The following is a 19,734-nucleotide window of genomic DNA, read 5'->3' as shown; positions in this document are numbered from 1 at the left end:
TCCACCTCTGTTAAAAATGCAATTAAGATCCGATTCAATTTTCTAATTCCATTTATTCAGCTATAAGATTCTCTTTAACTAATGTATGTCACACATGCAGCAGATGTGGCTTTTCCGAAATGTACAACAAACATGTCTTATTGCAAAGATCAATCTAAAAAAGCTAAAAAAAAAGAAAAAAAGAAAAATAACAGATGATAATGATTGTAAATTTTGTGCTGATTAGGAGGACGACACTGTGCATTTATTTTGGTGTAGTCCTGTGGTTGCATATTTCTGGCAGCAGATTGGCTGACTGACAGGCAATCCTTTTACCTTTATCCCCTCTTAATATCATTTGGGGTTTTTGAGATGATTAAAATATGTTAGTGAAAATCATTGTAGTCCATCCATCCATTTTCTTACTGCTTATCCTGTTATGGGAGGGGAGAGGCAGGGTTCACCCTGGAGGGGTCACCAGTCCATCGCAGGGCCAACACATGTAGACAGCCAACCATTCATACTCACAGCCACACCTACGGTCAATTTAGAGAATCAATCAGCCTAGTGCCTCTCCAGGTACGCCTATCTGGAGTACCCAGTGCGCAGGCACAGAGAGAACACACAAACTGCACCCTGTGCTCAAGCTGGGGCTTGAGCCCCGATCTTTCTTGCTGTGAGGCAACAGTGCTAACCACCGCACCACTGTAACACCCTATCATTGCAGTACTTGAATAGAATAATAATAAATGGGAGACACAGTCACTATCAAAAACCTGGGATATGGAGGTGTGATTGTCTTAAAATATCTATAAAGTAAGACTTTCTCTGACCTAAATTGAGGTAGAAAGTACTTTGTTGCAAATGAGAGCAGTGCACATTTTACTGTCAGATGAACTGTTGGCCTTCAATTCAGAACTATCCAGTACAATGCTGCTACCTAGTGTTTACAGCAGGACGTACACAAATAGACAAAGCTTCCATGATCCACTCACTTCCCCAGCAGTATTGCAGTACACCACACCACATGAGGAGGGGAGTTCAATCTGTGTAAAGAAATTATTATTTTTAAGTCATGTTTCTATTCAATTCCAATCCAAGTGTGTATCCAAGTTCTTCATGCCAAAATATGGTACATCTGTCCCAAACAAACAGGGCACAGGAAGGAAGCAGTGATTTGTATATCCTGCAGCTGAAACAGAAGTCATCTTGAAAAAAACAACCAAAAAAACAACAACAACAAAAAAACCAAAATGCTTGCATAAGCAGAGATAGCTGCCACAAAAACCAGGAAACAGACTTCCTGGCATTGACCACACCACTGTCTGAGTAGGAAGTGAGATCTGGAGTGAGGTGCAAGTTCAGCTAAAAAAAATGGAGACACAACATCTACATTTTACTGCTGTTCCCCTTCTTATCCTCAAGCAGCCGGAGAACTACCATAAAAATCCCTATCTGTAGAAGACGTCCCATTCATCAACAGAAAAATTACAGCCTGTTACTCCAGCTAGGAATTGCCCCCTGCCACTTTATGACCTCTGATGTCATCCAGGGAAACTATCTAACATCTGTGCATAATGATGGGATGGCCAGTCAGTCAATCTCTCATCCATATTTATACATAATAATGGATGTATAAATATTCCATAACTTAAAAGATTGCAGTCTGTCACCATTATTATGAATAATTCAGCTACGGCTACACAGGAGAAAGACCAAAGGGTGAAGATTAGGGGGTCACTCTAATGCTTCAAGAATAAACTAAATTATGTCTCCTCTCTTCTCTTCTCTTCTCTTCTCTTCTCTTCTCTTCTCTTCTCTCGGTGGACAAAGAAACCTTCATAGCAGGTCTGCTAATTGGGTCAATCATCGCGAGAGCAGCATCCAATTATCGCACCCTCACTGGCAGATGCGCCCGAAGACAAGCCCTTAATTCCCATGCGTAAAATATCCAGGGGAGCTCCAAATAAAGCGCACTGAAACGAAGCCTGGCAACAAAAGTCCGAGCCGAGACATAGAATGACTGGAGAGAGACGTTATTTATTTATCAGTAAACCACTTGTCTGAGACAAATTCCTCCTCTACAGCATGAACGAGTAATATGAATGAATGAGACGAGATGAGAGCAAACAAAAGGGAAGTTTTTCATATCAACCACCATTTCTTTCATATTCCCACATACACAAACCTGAATTTACTCACAATCCTGCATCCAACTTAATAACATCTGTTGTTATGAAGGCACGCTGCTGTTTCTGGGTTTAAATAAAGCAATAATGTTATAATTATTGGTTCCGTGTTGTTTTTTTTCCTGTTAAATATCGTGTTATAAATTATTATCGGTTTGGGTCTTACCACATCAGTGTTCTTCCGTACATCCACCAGCGTTTTATCCCGCTTATCTCTCTCTGTCTTCACGCCTCTTGGCCGTGCGGCATTCAGAGCTGGACGATTAAAATGGCAGCATGATGATCCAATCAGAGTCCGCGCTGATAAGCCTCAGCCAATTAGCATTCAAGATGGGCGGGGCGGACAGAGTCAGGGCTGCATATTTCTCTCCTCTTTATCAAGGTTCCTCGGGGCGTTTTGCCACTCATCAGTCACAACTGTTTTAAATACTGGTCTTTATTATGCAAATAAGGGGAAAACAGCCCTGGAGACCAGCAAATTGAATTCTGTTTGCTATTTATATTGTTCTAATCAATAATCAGAGTAAAATTTCAAAAAGTAATTTGATTTTTCACCAGCAAATCAATTAGACTGAACGATTTCTTCTCAAATTAATCAGAATCTCCTTATTTTCTGTCCTCTCAGATGCCACCACAGACAGTCCAATTCCATTTGCACAAGAGCACCTCTCCTGTTTTTTCCATCTGAGGAGTAAAGGAGGAGGTTACTGTGACCTGTTAAGATTTATTTTTCCCCTTCCTGTTTTTGAACCTGGATCTGCCATCTAAACCATCCTAGGGTGGGAACCCCAACTGAAGGAAGTCTCCTGCTCTCTCTCTCTCTCTCTCTCTCTCTCTCTCTCTCTCTCTCTCTCTCTCTCTCTCTCTCTCTCCCTCTCTCTCTGAAGGGAATTTATGACTGAATATATTCAGAGGAAGTGAGTTGTTCCAGCAGCTGAATAACTTCCCTCAACAGCTCATATCAAATGTGGCAACATTTTTTTGGGAAGTGAACTGGAAATACTGACATAAGTTTCCTCTCCTCTTTTATGGGTCACTCAGCTGCTAATTGACGAGTGTGAATGTGGCCCTGACTGTGGGCCAGTGACGGCATCCATGAGCTCCGGACAAAGGCTCCCTGTTTTCTCTGTAAAACACCATCTCATCCCCCCTGACTTGACTCACATGTCACAGCTTTGGTGAATTTAGAAAAACGAAAGGGTTAAAGAGTGTCTGACACCATGTTGCTGTTGGGGGAAGTGACCTTCAGGGTATTTACGCTGCAAGTGTCTGCTGTCTGGTCCCCGGTCACAGTAATGCACTTCCAAATGAATTAGGTTCTCTATTCTTATTGATTCTTGCCACAGCTTTGATGCTGCAGAAGTGCTCCTCTTACAGGTACATACTGACAGTTGAGTGAACAAAGAGCTGGAGTGTACAGCGTGTAAATGTGTGTGTGAGTGTGTGTGCTTTGACATAACAAAAACGTATTGATTTTTTACCTGAACAAAAGAGGATGGTCTGTGTGGATAGTGTGATAAAACAAAAGAAACACGTGAAGTGTTCATCAATGTTCATTTTTTTTCGTCATTGTGTCGATCCCCTCATTAATATGATCAACATTTTTATGAATGCATGAATACATTTAGTTTTTGCAATGAATATTAGTTTTGGTGAGACATTTGTGTTGGAGAGGGTGATCCAATGTTTTTCTCATTATCATAATAACATCAGTGCTCCTTCCAGAGCTCCGTCGCCATGGTCACAGCTCACACATGACAAACACACAATGAGGAGTCTTGAAAATGGTTAACCAATGCATCTGCCAGCTTCTCTGCTGTCACATATTTCTGTCTGATGTTGAATGACTGAAACAGCTGATCTAATTTATGTACCTATGAATAATGTATGCTACACTAACAGGATTGAATTGCGTGTTCCTTTAAATCAGTGCAGGCTTTACAAACAAAGACCACCCATGCGTAAATATTGGTCCAAATGCTTTAATGTCTCTGAATCTGTACATTTGAAGCTCAAATCCAATCCCGATTTTCATGAGAAAAGAATGGCGTTTTAAAGTAAAAAACACATATCCAAGAAACATCAAATAAAAATTCATATTTTGGTTCTTGTGGTCATATAAATACATAGTATCTCATCACAAATTACTTTAAAGTCATATTTTGACTGTTAATTCTAAGCTAAAATTCTGCCACAGTGTAGCACCAGCTTGCACTCAGTATGAACGCATGAATTGTGTTTCCATTGTGAGGAGCTCAGTGATCGCAGAGGGACACTTAGCCGGTGATCATAGGTGCAGTGTCTGAGGTTGTGTCTGGCTCTGGCTCACAGCACGCTCCTATCTCCTGCATCTCTCTCTCCGCAGGCTCCTCCCTCCCTCTGAAGCATATCCTCTCCTTCCACCTCCTTTCTTTCGGTTCTGATGTCTGCTCCAGCTCCAGCATGGCTTGGACGCTCTCTCCTCTCTCACTATGGCAGCAGTCCCTGGTTATGGAAGCTGTAGGTCCCACCCCTCTCCTTCCTGTTACCATGTGGAAGAATGAGAAAGAGTCGTCTGAAACTGCTCTCTCGGTCACACACACTGTGGTCAGGCCTTGGTCGCTGTGGCTCTCCTGTGGTCTTTTGGGGGATCTGGTCTTTGTCTTCTTGCTCAGTATGAAGTTGAACAGAGCAGTTATCAGGAGCATTGTTCCTGTAATGAAGAAGATAATACCATATTTCAACGGACCTTGTTCATATGACATATTCTGACAATTAGCACCATGCAGGGGTAGAAGAAAATGAAGCTGATATATGTGTATGCTGCCTCACTGTCAGGAACAGAAACAGTTAATCTTATTTCCTCTTCCAAAGTGGCAATATGACCACCAGTTTGTGAGTTCGTTTTCTCTCATTTTGATCTAAAAAACGAATGGAGGGATTTTAATGAAAATTGGAGGAGAAAGGTATTTATTTACCTGGGATGATTGCGTGCCACACCAACACAGGGTGCAAGAAACAGACCACAGACATGATGGAGTAGTAGAGGAACTTATGGAAGCCGCCAATGCGTGCCATCTTCCCCCACAGCATGAACAGCTGCCAGTCTGGAGGAAAGCTACAGAGAGAGATGAGAGAGGAGAAGCACCAAAACTGGCTCCTGCAATCATCCGGCAAACATAGAGCAGTGATGTACTACTGGAAGGAAAAATGAATGAATGCTGATATTGCAGGCAGACATAATGGAAAATAGAGAGTACATTTTTGGATTAAGACCTCTGCACCTGCTTTGACCTGACAAAGTGACACCTAAATAGGGTCTCTGACAATTATCCAGTGTATGTGGTTTCCTAATGTTGCATTTATGTTAAATACTGAGAACTGTGTACTCACGGCAGACACATGACCAGGACAGCGTCCAGGAAATAAGCCAGTTCAAACATCATGATGCCAAAAGAAGACACTCTGGTGGGAGAAAACATTTAACTACATGGCAATCACCCAAACCTTGTGACTAAATAATTAAAGTATGTAAACTACAGTTCTAAATATGGGAGACATACCTGGTTCTGCATATATTCAAATTTTTAGAAAAAAAGCCAAAGGCGTGGGTGTGAGGCGGAGGTAAATGCCCCTATGCAAAGTCTGATAACCATCTTATCCTCTAGTGAATCAGAAAAATGGCCCTCTGCTAACATGCATCTGAACTTGGGTATGCAGATAGAATAAACACTCAATTGCAGCCCTCCACTGGGAGAAACTTTCCAGTGGCTTTGTGGGAGTTTGGCTGGGAGCCACAAAAAAATTTGAGAAGATGCAGAGAAGTCGCCTTTCTCTGTACCTCAGGTCATCTCCTGATAGTTTCCTAACATCCCTGCAAGTACACATATGTATATAACAGCATATATGAAGGCAGTTTTCTCGTGTTTTATTAAAGGTCACACATTTCTTTGCCATATTAAAGTCCTACCATTTAATCTTGGAGCCATGGCTTCTTTGGCACAGTTAGAATATTTCACATCAGCTGAAAGTCTTAAGCACTTACAGAAGGTAGATGCCAAGGCTGTTGAACTCTCCTATTTGTAGGGTTTCCACTCCCACCGCACACAGTACTAAAAGGAAGGAAGAAAGAAATGCAAAAGTAGCTTGAATTCCATTCTGGGTGTTACAGGTTTTGTCCACCAGATGTCACACTCAGTACAGGATTTGCTTATTCGGTTCAAACCACAGATGCAGCCGAGACTAACTGCCTAAAGCTTCCACTGCAAGTAAGAGTGAATAATTTCACATTTTTGTAAATGTAATAGTGAAGAGTGATGTGAGTCGAATACAGTATATTGTAGATTGTACATTGAGGCACAAGTAGTAAATAAAATAAGGATAAAAGTACACCCACTACAAAGTAATCAACTAAATTACAAATACTCAAAAGTACTTGTTAGCTCCCAAAATACATTGCTTCATAATGAACAAAAAGGTTCTAGAATTTATAGTGACAGTCCAACAGCTAAATGGCCTAGTTGTTGGAAATAATGTGCTGAGATTCTGTTCCACAACATTTCTAGCATGATACTGACAGACAGAAAAAGGTTCTGGAATTTAATTATGTTCAACAAAATTATAAATGCAGCAACTTTTATTTATCACGAGTTCAAATACAAAAAAAATTTGAATAATTTTTTAAAATACAGACAAATTCTGACAAATGTTGATCATAAGTGTGTTAAAATCATGTCAGTCTTGGACTGGACTTGGACTTGGATGCTCTCAAATGTGCACTTTTATCACATAACATGGGGCTGCTGCTACAAATGATTACAAATGGTTGTTGTGTAGTTACACAACAAGTCCCCCAACCCAGACAGATAGACTGTATATTGTCAGTCGCTATAAACCTCTGATGCAAGTGTTGTTAAGTTTAGTCAGAAAAACATTCAGACCTCGGAAAAAAGTTTGGTTCGTGTCAAATGAGCACTGTTTTGATGACAATGGGCAGACAACACACCACTGGAGACTCAAAGTCAACAGCCACCTCCTGTTGCGCCTGTATGGTATTTACTTATTTATCCACCTATCAATACACATATCTGTCAAAACAGCCATGAAACAGCAAAAAACCAAAGAAACTGTCAAAACAGACTCAGAACAGCAGAGTAGCTGCTTATCAATCACTCCCCCCATTTCCTCATATGGATTATCCATCCATCCATCCATCCATCCATCCATTCATTTTCTTCCGCTTATCCTGATAAGGGTTGCGGGGGGGCTGGAGCCTACCCCAGCAGCTTTCGGGCGTAAGGCGGGGTTCACCCTGGACAGCTCACCAGTCCATCACAGGGCCAGCACATATAGACAGACAGACAACCATTCACACTCACAGTCACACCTACAGTCAATTTAGAGTATCAATCAGCCTCGTCCCCTCTTGATGTCTTTGGACTATGGGAGGAATCCAGAGTACCTGGAGAGAACCCACAGAGACACGGGGAGAACATGGAGACTCCACACAGAAAGATCCCGTGCAGGAGCACCTGTGATCATAATTACTCGGGTCACTAGATGCCGTATGTCCTTTAAATCGTGGATGTTTTCACCACTCATATAGTATATGCTCAATCTGCTGGGGAGGATTGACTGTAATTTCAGGGTTGCTGAGAAAAAAATTCCTTTAATCACTTGATTCTGGCTGTATTATGCTTACAGGCAACATAGTTTTGTTCTCAACTCATCAAATGCTAGATGACTGTGTTGTGCTATACTACAGACTCTCAGTACCCCTGCTGCATCAGTATTGGATGTGTATCTTTACTTCCCATCATAACATCTGAGGTCATTGTAAAAGTTTTTGCCAAAATAAATCTAAAATGGGAATGTTTTGAAGATGTGTGATCAGTATGCTTGAGGTTTGGTTAGGCTTAGGCATATTTAACGTCTGGTTAGGGTTGAGAAAACATGGTAGCACTGATTATTACTTTCTAGTCAGAAGTCAGTGTACCATCTAAGTGCTTTTGAAATCTTTTTTCATGGAAAAATAGTCGCATAATGTTTGTTTAAATACATTGGAAGATACATAAACTGAAAACCACCATGTTGTAGAGAAAGATAAATGAAATGACAGAAATGTCATGTTTTCACAACAAAGTCTTTTTCCTTGGCGGTATGAGAGTGTGGTGAAGTGATGATCACCACAACACACATGGAAGCAGTTTGTATGGCTGGCTTAGCCGAGATCAAGAGATAGGATCAGCACTAGCGGGAATCAGGGGAGGGTCGCTAAATAGTTTCTGGTAGTCTATAGAGTGTAAAATGAATTATAACACTGTATATAGACGAGCTGGATATTTGCATATTTGCGCCTCACATGTCCGTCTGTCTAGAACACACACAGTGGCAGATGTTGGGACACAGGCAGACACACAGACACCATAAATGTAGATCAAGAAAAATGCACAGGAAGCTCATAAAGGTGTGAAAGCTTGTGATCACATCAGCTTGTTAACCCAGTGGGACAGAAAATTACTTTTGATGTGATGTGAGGCACATGTCGGTTAGTGAATAGTGTCTGTATTTCAGAGGAGAGGCTCCCATACTTTTTGAAGCAGGCGGCAACTCTCGAACTAGTCGCCCTCAAGATCATGTCACATTACTGAGACAACTGCATACAACCTGACCATGTGATGGGATACAATAGGAGGAAGAAAATGGTAAGGTTACAGTATACATCAGCGAGGGATTGTTTGGTGTGTCAGAATAACAACTGAACACTTAAAGTTCCATTCCTCTTAAAGCCTATATTTATTCCTGTTAATTTGATGTATATTCATTTACTCGAGGAAGATGTTAAATCTGAGTTCACATTAAATCTGAGTCATGATGCGACATTAATAGTAGTTGGAGGACAATCCTGGACCAGTATTCAACTAATGTAACGTGGAAACATGAAGCCTCAATTGCACTGAGAATGGACTTTACCAAGGCTAAAAACCAAATTGCTCGCAATATTTAAAGTCCAGCTGAAACAATGTTTAAAAAGTGTGTAATTGCTGTATTTTCACACATTTCTGACTGAAACAGAAATGAAATTTCTGATTGGACTTCTGAAAAATGGTGGTGTCCAAGGCATGTCTGATGTCACGCATCACACATCCCTCAGCATGAATACATTTGAGCCCGCGTGTCCGTGAAGGCATGAGCCAAATCATTTTTTTGGAGGAAGCTTATGTAGCCTAGCCCATGCAGACAAGACATACTGCTGAAAGGTAAAGATTGTTTGACAGGTGGCTGTCATGATATTAGGGACCAGGGTTTGAGTTCTAGCTATCCAATCTCCTTTCTGTGTGGAGTCTGCATGTTCCCCCTATGTCTGTGTGGGTTTCCTCTTTCTCCCAGTTTCTCCCAGCCCTGTATGTTAGGTTAAGGATTCTGTGGTCAGTGCTCCTGACCAAGGCACTGGTAGATGTGGTCAGTGCTCTGTAGAGGATATGTCAGATGCAGAGGAAAAAAATCTGTCATATGTACAATGAAAATAAAGCCTCCCTTTTCTTAAAATGAAAATACTTTTTTTGGGGGGGGGGATTGGTTGTTGTTTAAAAAGTTTTACAATATGAGGGATCAAAACTAAAAAAAAACATTTCTCCATTTCAGCTCAACTTCAAAATTCTGAAATGGAGAATGATTGCATAGTCACAGATTCTGAATATTTCATTAAAGTGCAGATGCCAGATGTTATTTTACTTTTTCTAAAGTATTATTTTAAACAGGATAGTTCCTTTTTTTAAAACATTATTCAGGGAGACATCAACGGAAGTTCTGAAATCTAAAAAAAGATTCCATTTGAGTGGCGGCCTTGTTTGTGGATGAGCTGTGTCAGAAGGGAATCACATCACAGCTTTAAACATGTTGCAACACTGATCTAACAAGTCTTTTCTACAACTTCTATTACTACATGTATTTTATGTTTGATATCATGTCCCAGAATTTTTTTTTGTATTCAAAAAATTAAACTTTATACAAAAAGTTCCTTTTTTGTTTTTGTTTTTAATCTTACCTGTTGCAGTAGAAACACCAAGTATCCTGCAGGCAATCTCAACCACAATCCACCAAACTTTCTCCAAGACTGCCATGACTGCAAATATTTTTTCCGTCACCTTCACCTTTGACAAATGTATCACTCCCTCTTCTTGGATGCTCTATGAAATAGTTGTTGATTAAGTAGCAACTAAAGTAACCTTCTGGGCACATCAGTGATTGTCAGGATTGATGTGTGGAAAAAACAGTCAAGTAATGACTGAGTGCCATGATGTGAAAATGTTGAGAGTTCACCTCAGAAAGGTATGTGACTCAATGTCCCTGTTGCTAATCAGTCTCTCACTCTCTTGCTCTTGCTCTTGCTCTCTCTCTCTCTCTCTCTCTCTCTCATGCACACACACACACACACACACACACACACACACACACACACACACACACAAATACACTCCTGACTCTGACTAACCTCCTGGTAGGGGCCAAAGTAAGCTACGTAAATCTCCTTAAAGTTTCCAACAAAGACACACTTGTGTATTTGTACCAGTTCAACATGTTTCCGGCTCAGAATTCAGGTTAGTTGTGGCATTTACATTGTAGAGACATAAATGAGGGTGTATCAGCTGTTCAATTAATGCCAGACATGTTATGACAAATGGAGCAATGTCAGTGTCATGTCACTGTCCATATTGCATCCAGACACTGGATGGTATTGAAAGTCTCACAGACTTGATTGTGCCCCTGGTTTGACAGGCAGGTTCAAGGGTTGTGTGACATTACAAAACCTCCCTGATAATCAGATCGATCTCAGTCCAATGTCAAAAACCTCTGCGTCTATATTCTGTCCTTGTTTGGTGAACATAGGCGAGAAGGCTTCAGTTCTCATGTTTTCTTACCACTTGCCGCAAACAAATCGGTTCCTTTTTTATTACATGCACCAGGAAGAACCTGGAGTGTTTGGAGGTCGGAAGTTGGAATTTTCAACCTGGAAGTTCCCAGTTCTGAGTTGTAAGGAATGCAGCATATAATTAGTTTGAAACTAATGGTCCCCCATAGCCACCAGCTACAAACAACATCTAAACTAGCTGAAAATGTATATTTACAAACTGTCATGCTTACATTTTGTGGAATAATCCAGATTTTCTCTTTCATTGGAACCAGTCAGCCAACTGCCTTGTGCTGATTGTGCACTCATTCAAGAGTCTCACCAGAGTGATTATAGAGATGATATTTTTCATTTAATTTTGTTTTGTTTTATAGAGGGAAAGCGTGGAAATTCAAAATATTCCCTAGCTGAAATTATGGAGGAGTTGAATATCCACATATTAGATTTTTAGATTATATATTTATCTATTTCAAGGAATAGGAATAGAACGATTCCACACGGGGAATCACACAGTTCAACAATTAGGAGGCATTGGGATGTTGAGATGGTCCTTGCAGTGATAAACCAGCATCTGAAAACCCCAAAATTTCTGGTGGGAGAGAGTATCACTGTTGCTGACATTACTGTGGTCTGCTCCATGCTGGGCCTGAATAAGCAGGTTCTGGAGCCTGTATTTCACCAGCCTTATTTTAATGTGACCTGCTTGTTTTTGATGTGCCTAGACCTACCTCATTTTAAGGCCAGCTTTTAGGAGGTCGAAGTATGCCAGACAATGACAATAGCTCTGTTTGATCAGCAAAAAATGCTTCCGATCAAGACAAAAAAGCAAATGGACCCTGAGGAGGACATGGGAGAGGAAAAAAGATACCAGAGAACAAGGACATGGAGAAAGTGTACAAGGAACTATAGCTCAAGGGGAAAAGTATGACTGTGAGACTGTTCTGGCTACTGCCTGAGGATCCCTTTGTCTGCCTGCCAATGAGTAAATTTTTCCTGGATATTTTCAAGAGGAAGTACTTAAAAATAGACATCTTAAAAGTGCTTTATTTGGAAGCACTTTTAGAGGTACTCCATGTGGTACAGCCAGTACAAATACCTTTAAAAACAGCAACCTTATCTTAGCGCCTGCACAAAGCCTGAAAGAATCCCTTTTCCAGTGTCATCTTGTTTGGCACTTTGAACAACAGCAGCATCTCTGGAATCTGGAGCTTGAGGCCAGGATGTAGCCATCACCCTATCTGAGGAATGGAAAGGAGACAATGAATCATATATCTGCCACAACCTGGACCCCAAATGTGAAATATACTTTGTTTGGAAGGGAGACTTCAAGCATGTGGGTAAAATCTGTCACCTCTGCCATAACACTGGACCAGTCCGAGAAGACATCCTCTGCCTCTGCTACATTTTCAGCCTCAGCCCACTTATGAAACTTCAAGAAGTATTTCAGAAAACTTTTTTTGTTCTGCGACCCATCAAATAAAGCATTTTCCTCAATGCGAACAACATGTCTAAAGCTGAGTTGACTTTGCTCTCAATTTGTAGCATCTTACACTTATTGTGCTTAATTCGATTTTTTTGGTATTCTGTGTGTAACTTGAACAGGACCACCTTGAAAAAAGATTCTTAATCCCAGCTGGACATTCCTAGTGAAATAAAGAGAGGCACCTCACTGACTTTTAAGTGGCATCACTACTGGCTCTGCCTGCATGTGCTTCGTTATGCCACAGTGCATGTTTACATGATGTTAGAAAAATTGGTTTAGTGTGTTAGTCAGACTGAAATCATAACATGGCCAAAAAAAGTGAAAGTGAAATTCAAAAGGGGTGACATGGTGCACGGTGGTGCAGTGGTTGGCACTGTTGCCTCACAGCAAGAAGGTTTCAGGTTCAAGCCCCGGTTCGGGCACGGGATTCTTCTGTGTGGAATTTGCATGTTCTCCCTGTTCCTGTGTGGGTTCTCTCTGGTACTCCAGCTTCCTCCCACAGTCCAAAGACATCAAGAGGGGACGAGGCTGATTGATACTCTAAATTGACCGTAGGTATGAATGTGAGTGTGAATGGTTGTCTGTCTCTATGTGTTGGTCCTGTGATGGACTGGCAACCTGTCCAGGGTGAATCCTGCCTCACTCCAGAAGCCTGCTGGGATAGGCTCCAGCCCCCCGCGACCCTTAACAGGATAAGCGGGAGAAAATGGATGGATGAATGGAAATTCAAGTGTCTGCGGCTCTGCATCCTGTTTGTTTACACCATGCCCTGACTGGCAGCAACTGTCGCTCCAGAGGAGAGGATGAAAAAAAGAGACTCTGACATTATGCCGGAGTCTAAGAGTTATCTGATTACAAACAGCTGAGCCTCTGGTTGTTCCTTGAAATCTGTACAATACAAGTTATCCAACTAATTGAGAAAAACCCCACCTGAAGAGATTTTCTCACTGTGTATTGCTCTTGGTTACTGAGCCTTGAGTTTGTTTATCTGACAAGGCTGGTCCTCACAATGACAGGAAAACAACCCTCCTAAAACATAGTTTATAACACTGTGCATTGTAAGGGGGGACTTTGTTGACATAAAGTGTGTTGTGGGCTGTATTGTCAGGCAACTCCAGAAGTTGGAGTAGTTTCAGTAATTGTGACTGATTGTCATCGACTGAGTCTGTAAATCTAATGTTACAGTATAAATACAGAAACATCTATAACACCCAGCCTGACCTTTGACCTCTCACAATCTTCTTGTACTCATTTGCTCACACATCCTCTCAACATGAAATCATCCCTGCATTACACTTCCACACCCTCATCATCGTTGCTTTTCACACATGCACAATAACAATACTTACTAGGTTTAGCATTTCACGATGCATGTTGGGGTGAAACTGTTCAGCTGACACACACACACACACACACACACACACACACACACACACACACACACTTCATTTTACTGTGCTCAGGGGCACAGGACTGGCTCTGAACTCTGAACATGACTCCCTCTGAACTCCCCATCCAGCCTCTTTCGTGCAGCGTGGGTGTCTGGTGCTCGTCAGAAAAAGTGAAAACAGCTCTAATCTTAATTACACCAACAGCTTTATTACTCTGCTCCATCGCTTTGCTCAGACAGTCTCTTCATAATCACCTCCTACAGGCTATTTTATGTGGAGGCCAGGGGAGGGCTGTGAAACTTCTCTGAATTCATTTCTACAGAATACATTAAGGTTTATGACTTCTCAAAATGTGAAGAAATAAAGCTCAGTGCTCACAGTCTGAGTGGTACACCGCTCAAGCTGTCTCTTTGATTTAGAAATGTAGGGACCCACCTAGTGGTTAAAATGTGTCATTGCAATGACTGTGATAATGAAGGACAAATTAATTTCTCAGCTCCACTTTCACCGAGTCTATTTATATCACTACAGAGAGGTCAGGATTCTCGCCCTGAGAGATGAAGTACAGACATGTGAAGGAGGAGAGGAATATGTGGTGGCGTAACAGATAGAGATGCTTTTGGGAAGACAGAGCAGACTAGTAATAATGCCTGTTTCGTGTCATTAGTCACCATTACAAGTTAGTGGCTTTCAGACCCCCCACACTGTAGAGGGCGTTGAACTGATCAGGTCAGACTTCTGGTGTTGGTCACAAAGCATCAATCAAATTATGTTTATTCCAAAAGGTTAAAATAACAAACAAAAAAGTAAAATATATAAAATATATAGTAGGAAAAAAGTATGAAACTAAAAATCTGTTTCAATATAAGTAACTGCTGCATTTTAAAAGATGTTGGATGAAGTAAAAAACATTTTGGCCCTTTCATATTTATAAAACTATAACAAATTCAAGGAAAAATACAAAAAAACTCTGCATTAAGCCAAGAAAAGCAGTTTCCAATGCATTACATGATTTATCAAAGAAAATTATTACGATTATTTACATCATTTCATTTTAAATAGGGATTTCTTGAAGCTTCCTATGCCTGCAATTGCAGACGCAGTAGGGGAGCAAAAACATATCTGCTCGTGTTTTTTTTTTTTAACAGCATGTGCTAATTTGTTTAATTTGTTTAATTTGATTGGCAGAGCGTGACTTGGCTCAGAGGTGAGCAAAATCTTCTCTTGTCTACACTGGATGCAAATGAGCTGGTTTAAGACAACATATAACTGTCCAGTTCACATCCATCAAACCTGACGCTCACATACCAGTGTATTTACACACACACACACACACACACACACACACACACACACACACACACACACACACACACACACACACACACACACACACACACACCACTGTTGAGAGTTTATTAATCTCTGCATATATCACGAGAGGCCACTTCTCTTATGAATATTAAAAAAAAGAATATCCCAAACAATGTCAAAATTCCATTCCAAAAATAATCTAGAAATGTCAATGAAACTCTGTTTTTGGACGGGGCAGCACTGTGGGTGTCAAACCGCTGTACTGTGGTGTATTTCTGTGTGAATCAAGATTAAATGACGGGAAAAATGGCAAAAGGAGATAATTAATTGAAGCGGTCACGAGAGAGCATATACAACATGTGTCAAGGAAGAGCCAGAAGATAAAAACCTGAAAGGATTGCAGTATTCATCTGGGAGTGTGAGAGAGATGAAACTCATCTTTTGCTCTATGAAGTTGCTGCAGAAGTCCTCTGTTCATACCGAGATCTCATCCTGTTGCTACAGAATTTTAAAGAAAACTGGGTTTGAGGGGATGAATAGAATGGCAATTGAAGATGAATCATTTTGTTAGCTTGTATCTTTGCTTCTAGACTTATAACATTTGCTGCTAAAAGTTTGATTGACAGGTGAATATGAGGATATTATTGGATGAAAATGGTTGGTACATGTCTGCGTCATATTATGTTATAGGAAGAGATAAAGACTTGGATTTCAATTACAAATGCAAATAAACTTTCTTTGTAGTTTTGCATAAATTGTTTAACAATGTGACCAAGCATCTGAACTAAAGGTTTTTTTTGTTTTATTTCAACTTGACTTAAATCAGAGCTCTCTCCGGACATCTTTCCATCTAAGTCTCATCTGTTTTGTGTGCAACACGACACATACAACTGAGGTCATCCACTGGTTTTGTAATAACTGTGTAGTTGGATCATCCCGTTGTTTTCACTTAAAATGAAAGCCCAGTATTAAGGCCCAGCACCGTGTTTCCTCACTTTCCCATCATCCAGATCCTGCACCGTCTCCTCCCAGACAGGCCAAACTAACTGGTTTGATTTTGGCAAACGTTGTCTGAAAAGCTGCTCAGAGGAGAAAATGATTTCATCTAGCCAATGAGTGGATGACAAAAGACATTCTGTCAGATGATTATGATATTTTGAATCCAGGCCACTATTTTGAGCAGAAACAGAGCTTGACTGTTCTCACCAAGGCTATTGAAATATTACTCAACTACAAGTAAAAGTACTGCATTACTTCTGCTACTTAATTAAAAAATGTCTGTATCTAGTGCAGTCTTTTTAAAGTCTGAGGTGGGTAAGATGACTATTACTTTAATCATTTGTGGAATAAATTGTACGATTACAGAAATTGCATATTATATTCAAAGTACATCGAATTAATCATTACTTCCAAGACTGGGCTTTGTACCTTGTCGTCTGACAGAGGCAAGTTGTGCAGAAAGCAAAATAATATCCACATAGACGGAGACACACATGTGCATACACATTCAGATTGGCACAATGATAATGAACAAAGAAGAGACTGTGAGTCATTTAGAGTTTGGCCTTGCCACTAAGGGTTTCAGACATTTTTTAGCTTTAGTTTGCTCTGTATCAAACACGTGTGAACTATGAGCAGTTCTTTTGTGGTTAGAGTGCAAAGTCTTTGCAGATGAAGTAATCAAGGGGTAGAAGCAAAAACACAGGCCCCACTGCTCTCTCCACGATCCCTGTCTGCTTTGCTATATGCACTGGGGTTCATGTCTGAGAGAGAGACGTAAATCTAAAACGAGTAAGGATATCAATGAAAGATTCCCAGAGACTTTGACAAAACACATTGTATTTTCCCGTTTAAATGTGTACCTGTGACGCATCAATGCCCACCCCACCCACTTCGATAACATCTGAGATTATGAAGTATTTCATTGTAACCAGAAGAAGCATTTCATAAAAGAGATGGCTTTCCTTTGTAATGACACCCAAACCCCAGATATAAAAGTCTGCTCCTTATTTCTCCACAGCTCCAACTTGGAAGTTGGAGAGAAGCTTTGTGGGTGCAAAGATTTTCTGAGGCGGAAGACACCCTGAAGATTTTGAATCTGTTAAACAGTAAGAGCATTGTTGGGGATGAATGACTGATGGATTTGAAACGTGCAATTTCTTACTGGCTTACCACACTGGCTGGATATTTGGTATTGTTGTGAATGTGTGATGCTTTAATATTGTGGGAATCAGTGATTGGTTATGAGTGATGTACATTGTTTTAGCTATTCATTCTATTTATTCTTTTTTATCGGTGACCCTGGCTGTGCACCTTCATTTCGTTGAACACGTGTATAATGACAATAAAGTGTCTTGTATCTTGTATTATGAATTAGGCTATCTCTATATATCCCTATATGCAAAAGCTATAACTCTATAGTCCATTTGGGAGGAATACAATAATGGCACTGCATCATTAAAAATTGGGAAACATCAAGTGAAAGAAACAAGAAAAGAGCTAAAGAGAAAATAGTTCAGTTTCTCTACACCTAGATTTGCTGCCAGACTCCTCATCCCAATGAAATCTAATTTGAAAGAGTTCTTGCATTCCTCTCATTTGGTAGCTGATTCCCATACCTTTGACAACAGTATGTCATCCACAGATGACCTTTCTTTAAAAAAAAGTAGCTCAAATAACAACATGACATATTAAAGATTTAAACTCTAAGTTTTAATAAAATCCCTCTCCAAATTTGTGGTCTTATTGGTTACATATGATTATGAATTATAGGACTGGAACATGAGGACAACACAGATCCAAAAAATCTGGTCTCAATTTTGAGAATCTTTACAGAAAACTCACAGGACATTTAGATTCAGGTTCGGATTCAATATTCAAACAAGGGATAAATTCTTGACAACCGTTCGTGTATTCTGATTCAAAATTTGCAGGTGTATTAATGGGTATCTAGGAAGGAGTAGTGCAGCTTTTGAAATCGATCAAGCAAAGAGGTTCAAACTTGACAGGTGAAAAAGGGATTGGTGGATGGTTTTGGAGACCATCACACAGAAGCTGCTTGGATTACTTGCAGATGGGGTTCCTTACAGCCATATATTCAATAAGGTGCAAACTTGGCAGGTGTATTAATGGTGAGCTAAGAATGCTGTACCACATGCCTCACACATTTGCTGTTTAAACTGAGCCTGACCCTTACCTGTGTGGGAGACAGGTGTTGCACAGTCCAACCCCTGGTCACCACGCCTGCTCCTGGTCCTAACAGACCAGATATCCCCATCCTCATAATTGTCACCTGTTCACAGGGAGCTTCACTCTGTGGAATGCCACTGTTGACCCATCCTCATGGGTAATATTAAAGAATTTAGAATCAGATGCCCACGCAGATGGTTTGCGTTGCTTTCATTTAGAGCCACTGAAATTCAGGCATGAGAAAATACAGCTGGAAACCTTCATCCTCCAGATGGTGGTGTCCTTCCAAAGGTTGCTGCTGTCAGAATTGTAAAATTAAATGCATTTGAATGTCATATTCAAATCTCAGATTTTCTATGAGTTTTCGACTTCAGAACAGTCATGATAATTGTAGTTTCCTACCACCATCTCCAACATATATGATAGGATTCCTGTTGGTATTCTTGGCCAGGGCATGGAAAGAATTTCTTCTTTCTTTAAAGTGCCACTCTTGTTTGACATGTCATCTTGGATTTGTTTGGATGTTGGGAAAAAGTCTGCATCTATGCCAGCTTGTTCCACTTTGATCAGTAAACAAGCCTCCTGCATGGCTGACATTTGCAATTACATGCTCTGTGAAAAGACAGCTTTTAAATTGCGTGGTTATAAGTTAAAGATCCAGGTTCAGAGTGTGTAATCATGTCCTATTTCATGACACATTATAAACACCATGTAAGCCATTAGACCTCTCACTATATATCAAAAGAGAAGTAATCATCCTCCTAATCCTTTACATATGTCTGTGTGTTTCTAGAGAGCGAACCGTTGACAGGTTGAGGGCCATCTTCAGCCTGGTTAAGTGTTTCCATGCTGCGAAGTTGCATCAAGGACAGGCTGGCAGGGAAATTGCTTCAGATGAATATATGCATGAAATCAGTGTGGACATATTCACACAGGCAAATTATGGATATTTTGTTAGATTTAGAGGGTTTCTGTTAAGTTTATGGGGCTGCAAGAGTGGTTTGTCAATTTTAATCAATCTGCAGAGTGCTGGACAGCATTTCAGTCAATGTGTAACAGCTTACCTGCATTAAGATCCAGTCCTACTCATATAGAATTAGAATACTGCAGTTATATTCCCAAAATCTTTCCCTGTGCCAACAGATTCTGCAAACACTGTATTATTGGATCAGCTCCAAAGGTTCAATCAAATCCTATCAGAGTACTTTGAGAGTTTTCTTGCATTTTAATTCCCAAAACATGAATTTAAATGAATTCAAAACAGAGGCAATGCCCCGCAGTGATATTAGAAGAGACAGA

General features: G+C 40.4%; 2 protein-coding genes and 1 pseudogene across 2 annotated transcripts in view; 1 reads left to right on the top strand and 2 right to left on the bottom strand.

Annotated features, from left to right (window-relative positions):
- rassf4a (Ras association domain family member 4a) overlaps nucleotides 1–2,413 on the bottom strand; it is a 28,511-nt gene extending 26,098 nt beyond the window's left edge. Inside the window, exon 1 of the mRNA XM_086180825.1 lies at nucleotides 2,335–2,413. The gene's annotated coding sequence lies outside the window, so the exon portion shown is untranslated. The remainder of the gene's footprint in view (nucleotides 1–2,334) is intronic.
- Nucleotides 2,414–4,143: 1,730 nt separating this feature from the next.
- tmem72 (transmembrane protein 72) lies at nucleotides 4,144–10,477 on the bottom strand. The gene is made up of 5 exons (XM_086180544.1): nucleotides 10,195–10,477; nucleotides 6,193–6,259; nucleotides 5,541–5,612; nucleotides 5,126–5,265; nucleotides 4,144–4,860 (listed from the first exon to the last, which is right to left on the bottom strand). The coding sequence occupies exons 1-5, from the start codon at nucleotides 10,268–10,270 to the stop codon at nucleotides 4,445–4,447; spliced, it is 771 nt and encodes a 256-aa protein (XP_086036670.1). The 5' UTR covers nucleotides 10,271–10,477; the 3' UTR covers nucleotides 4,144–4,444.
- Nucleotides 10,478–11,104: 627 nt separating this feature from the next.
- Nucleotides 11,105–12,538, top strand: LOC147247586 (elongation factor 1-gamma-like; annotated as a pseudogene).
- Nucleotides 12,539–19,734: the final 7,196 nt, after the last annotated feature.

The sequence above is a fragment of the Aulostomus chinensis genome, chromosome 16, assembly GCF_037954235.1.
Source record: "Aulostomus chinensis isolate RoL2024-O1b breed Wild chromosome 16, RoL_Achi_v1.0, whole genome shotgun sequence".
Lineage (NCBI taxonomy): Eukaryota > Metazoa > Chordata > Actinopteri > Syngnathiformes > Aulostomidae > Aulostomus > Aulostomus chinensis.
This window is presented reverse-complemented; position numbering and strand designations above follow the sequence as displayed.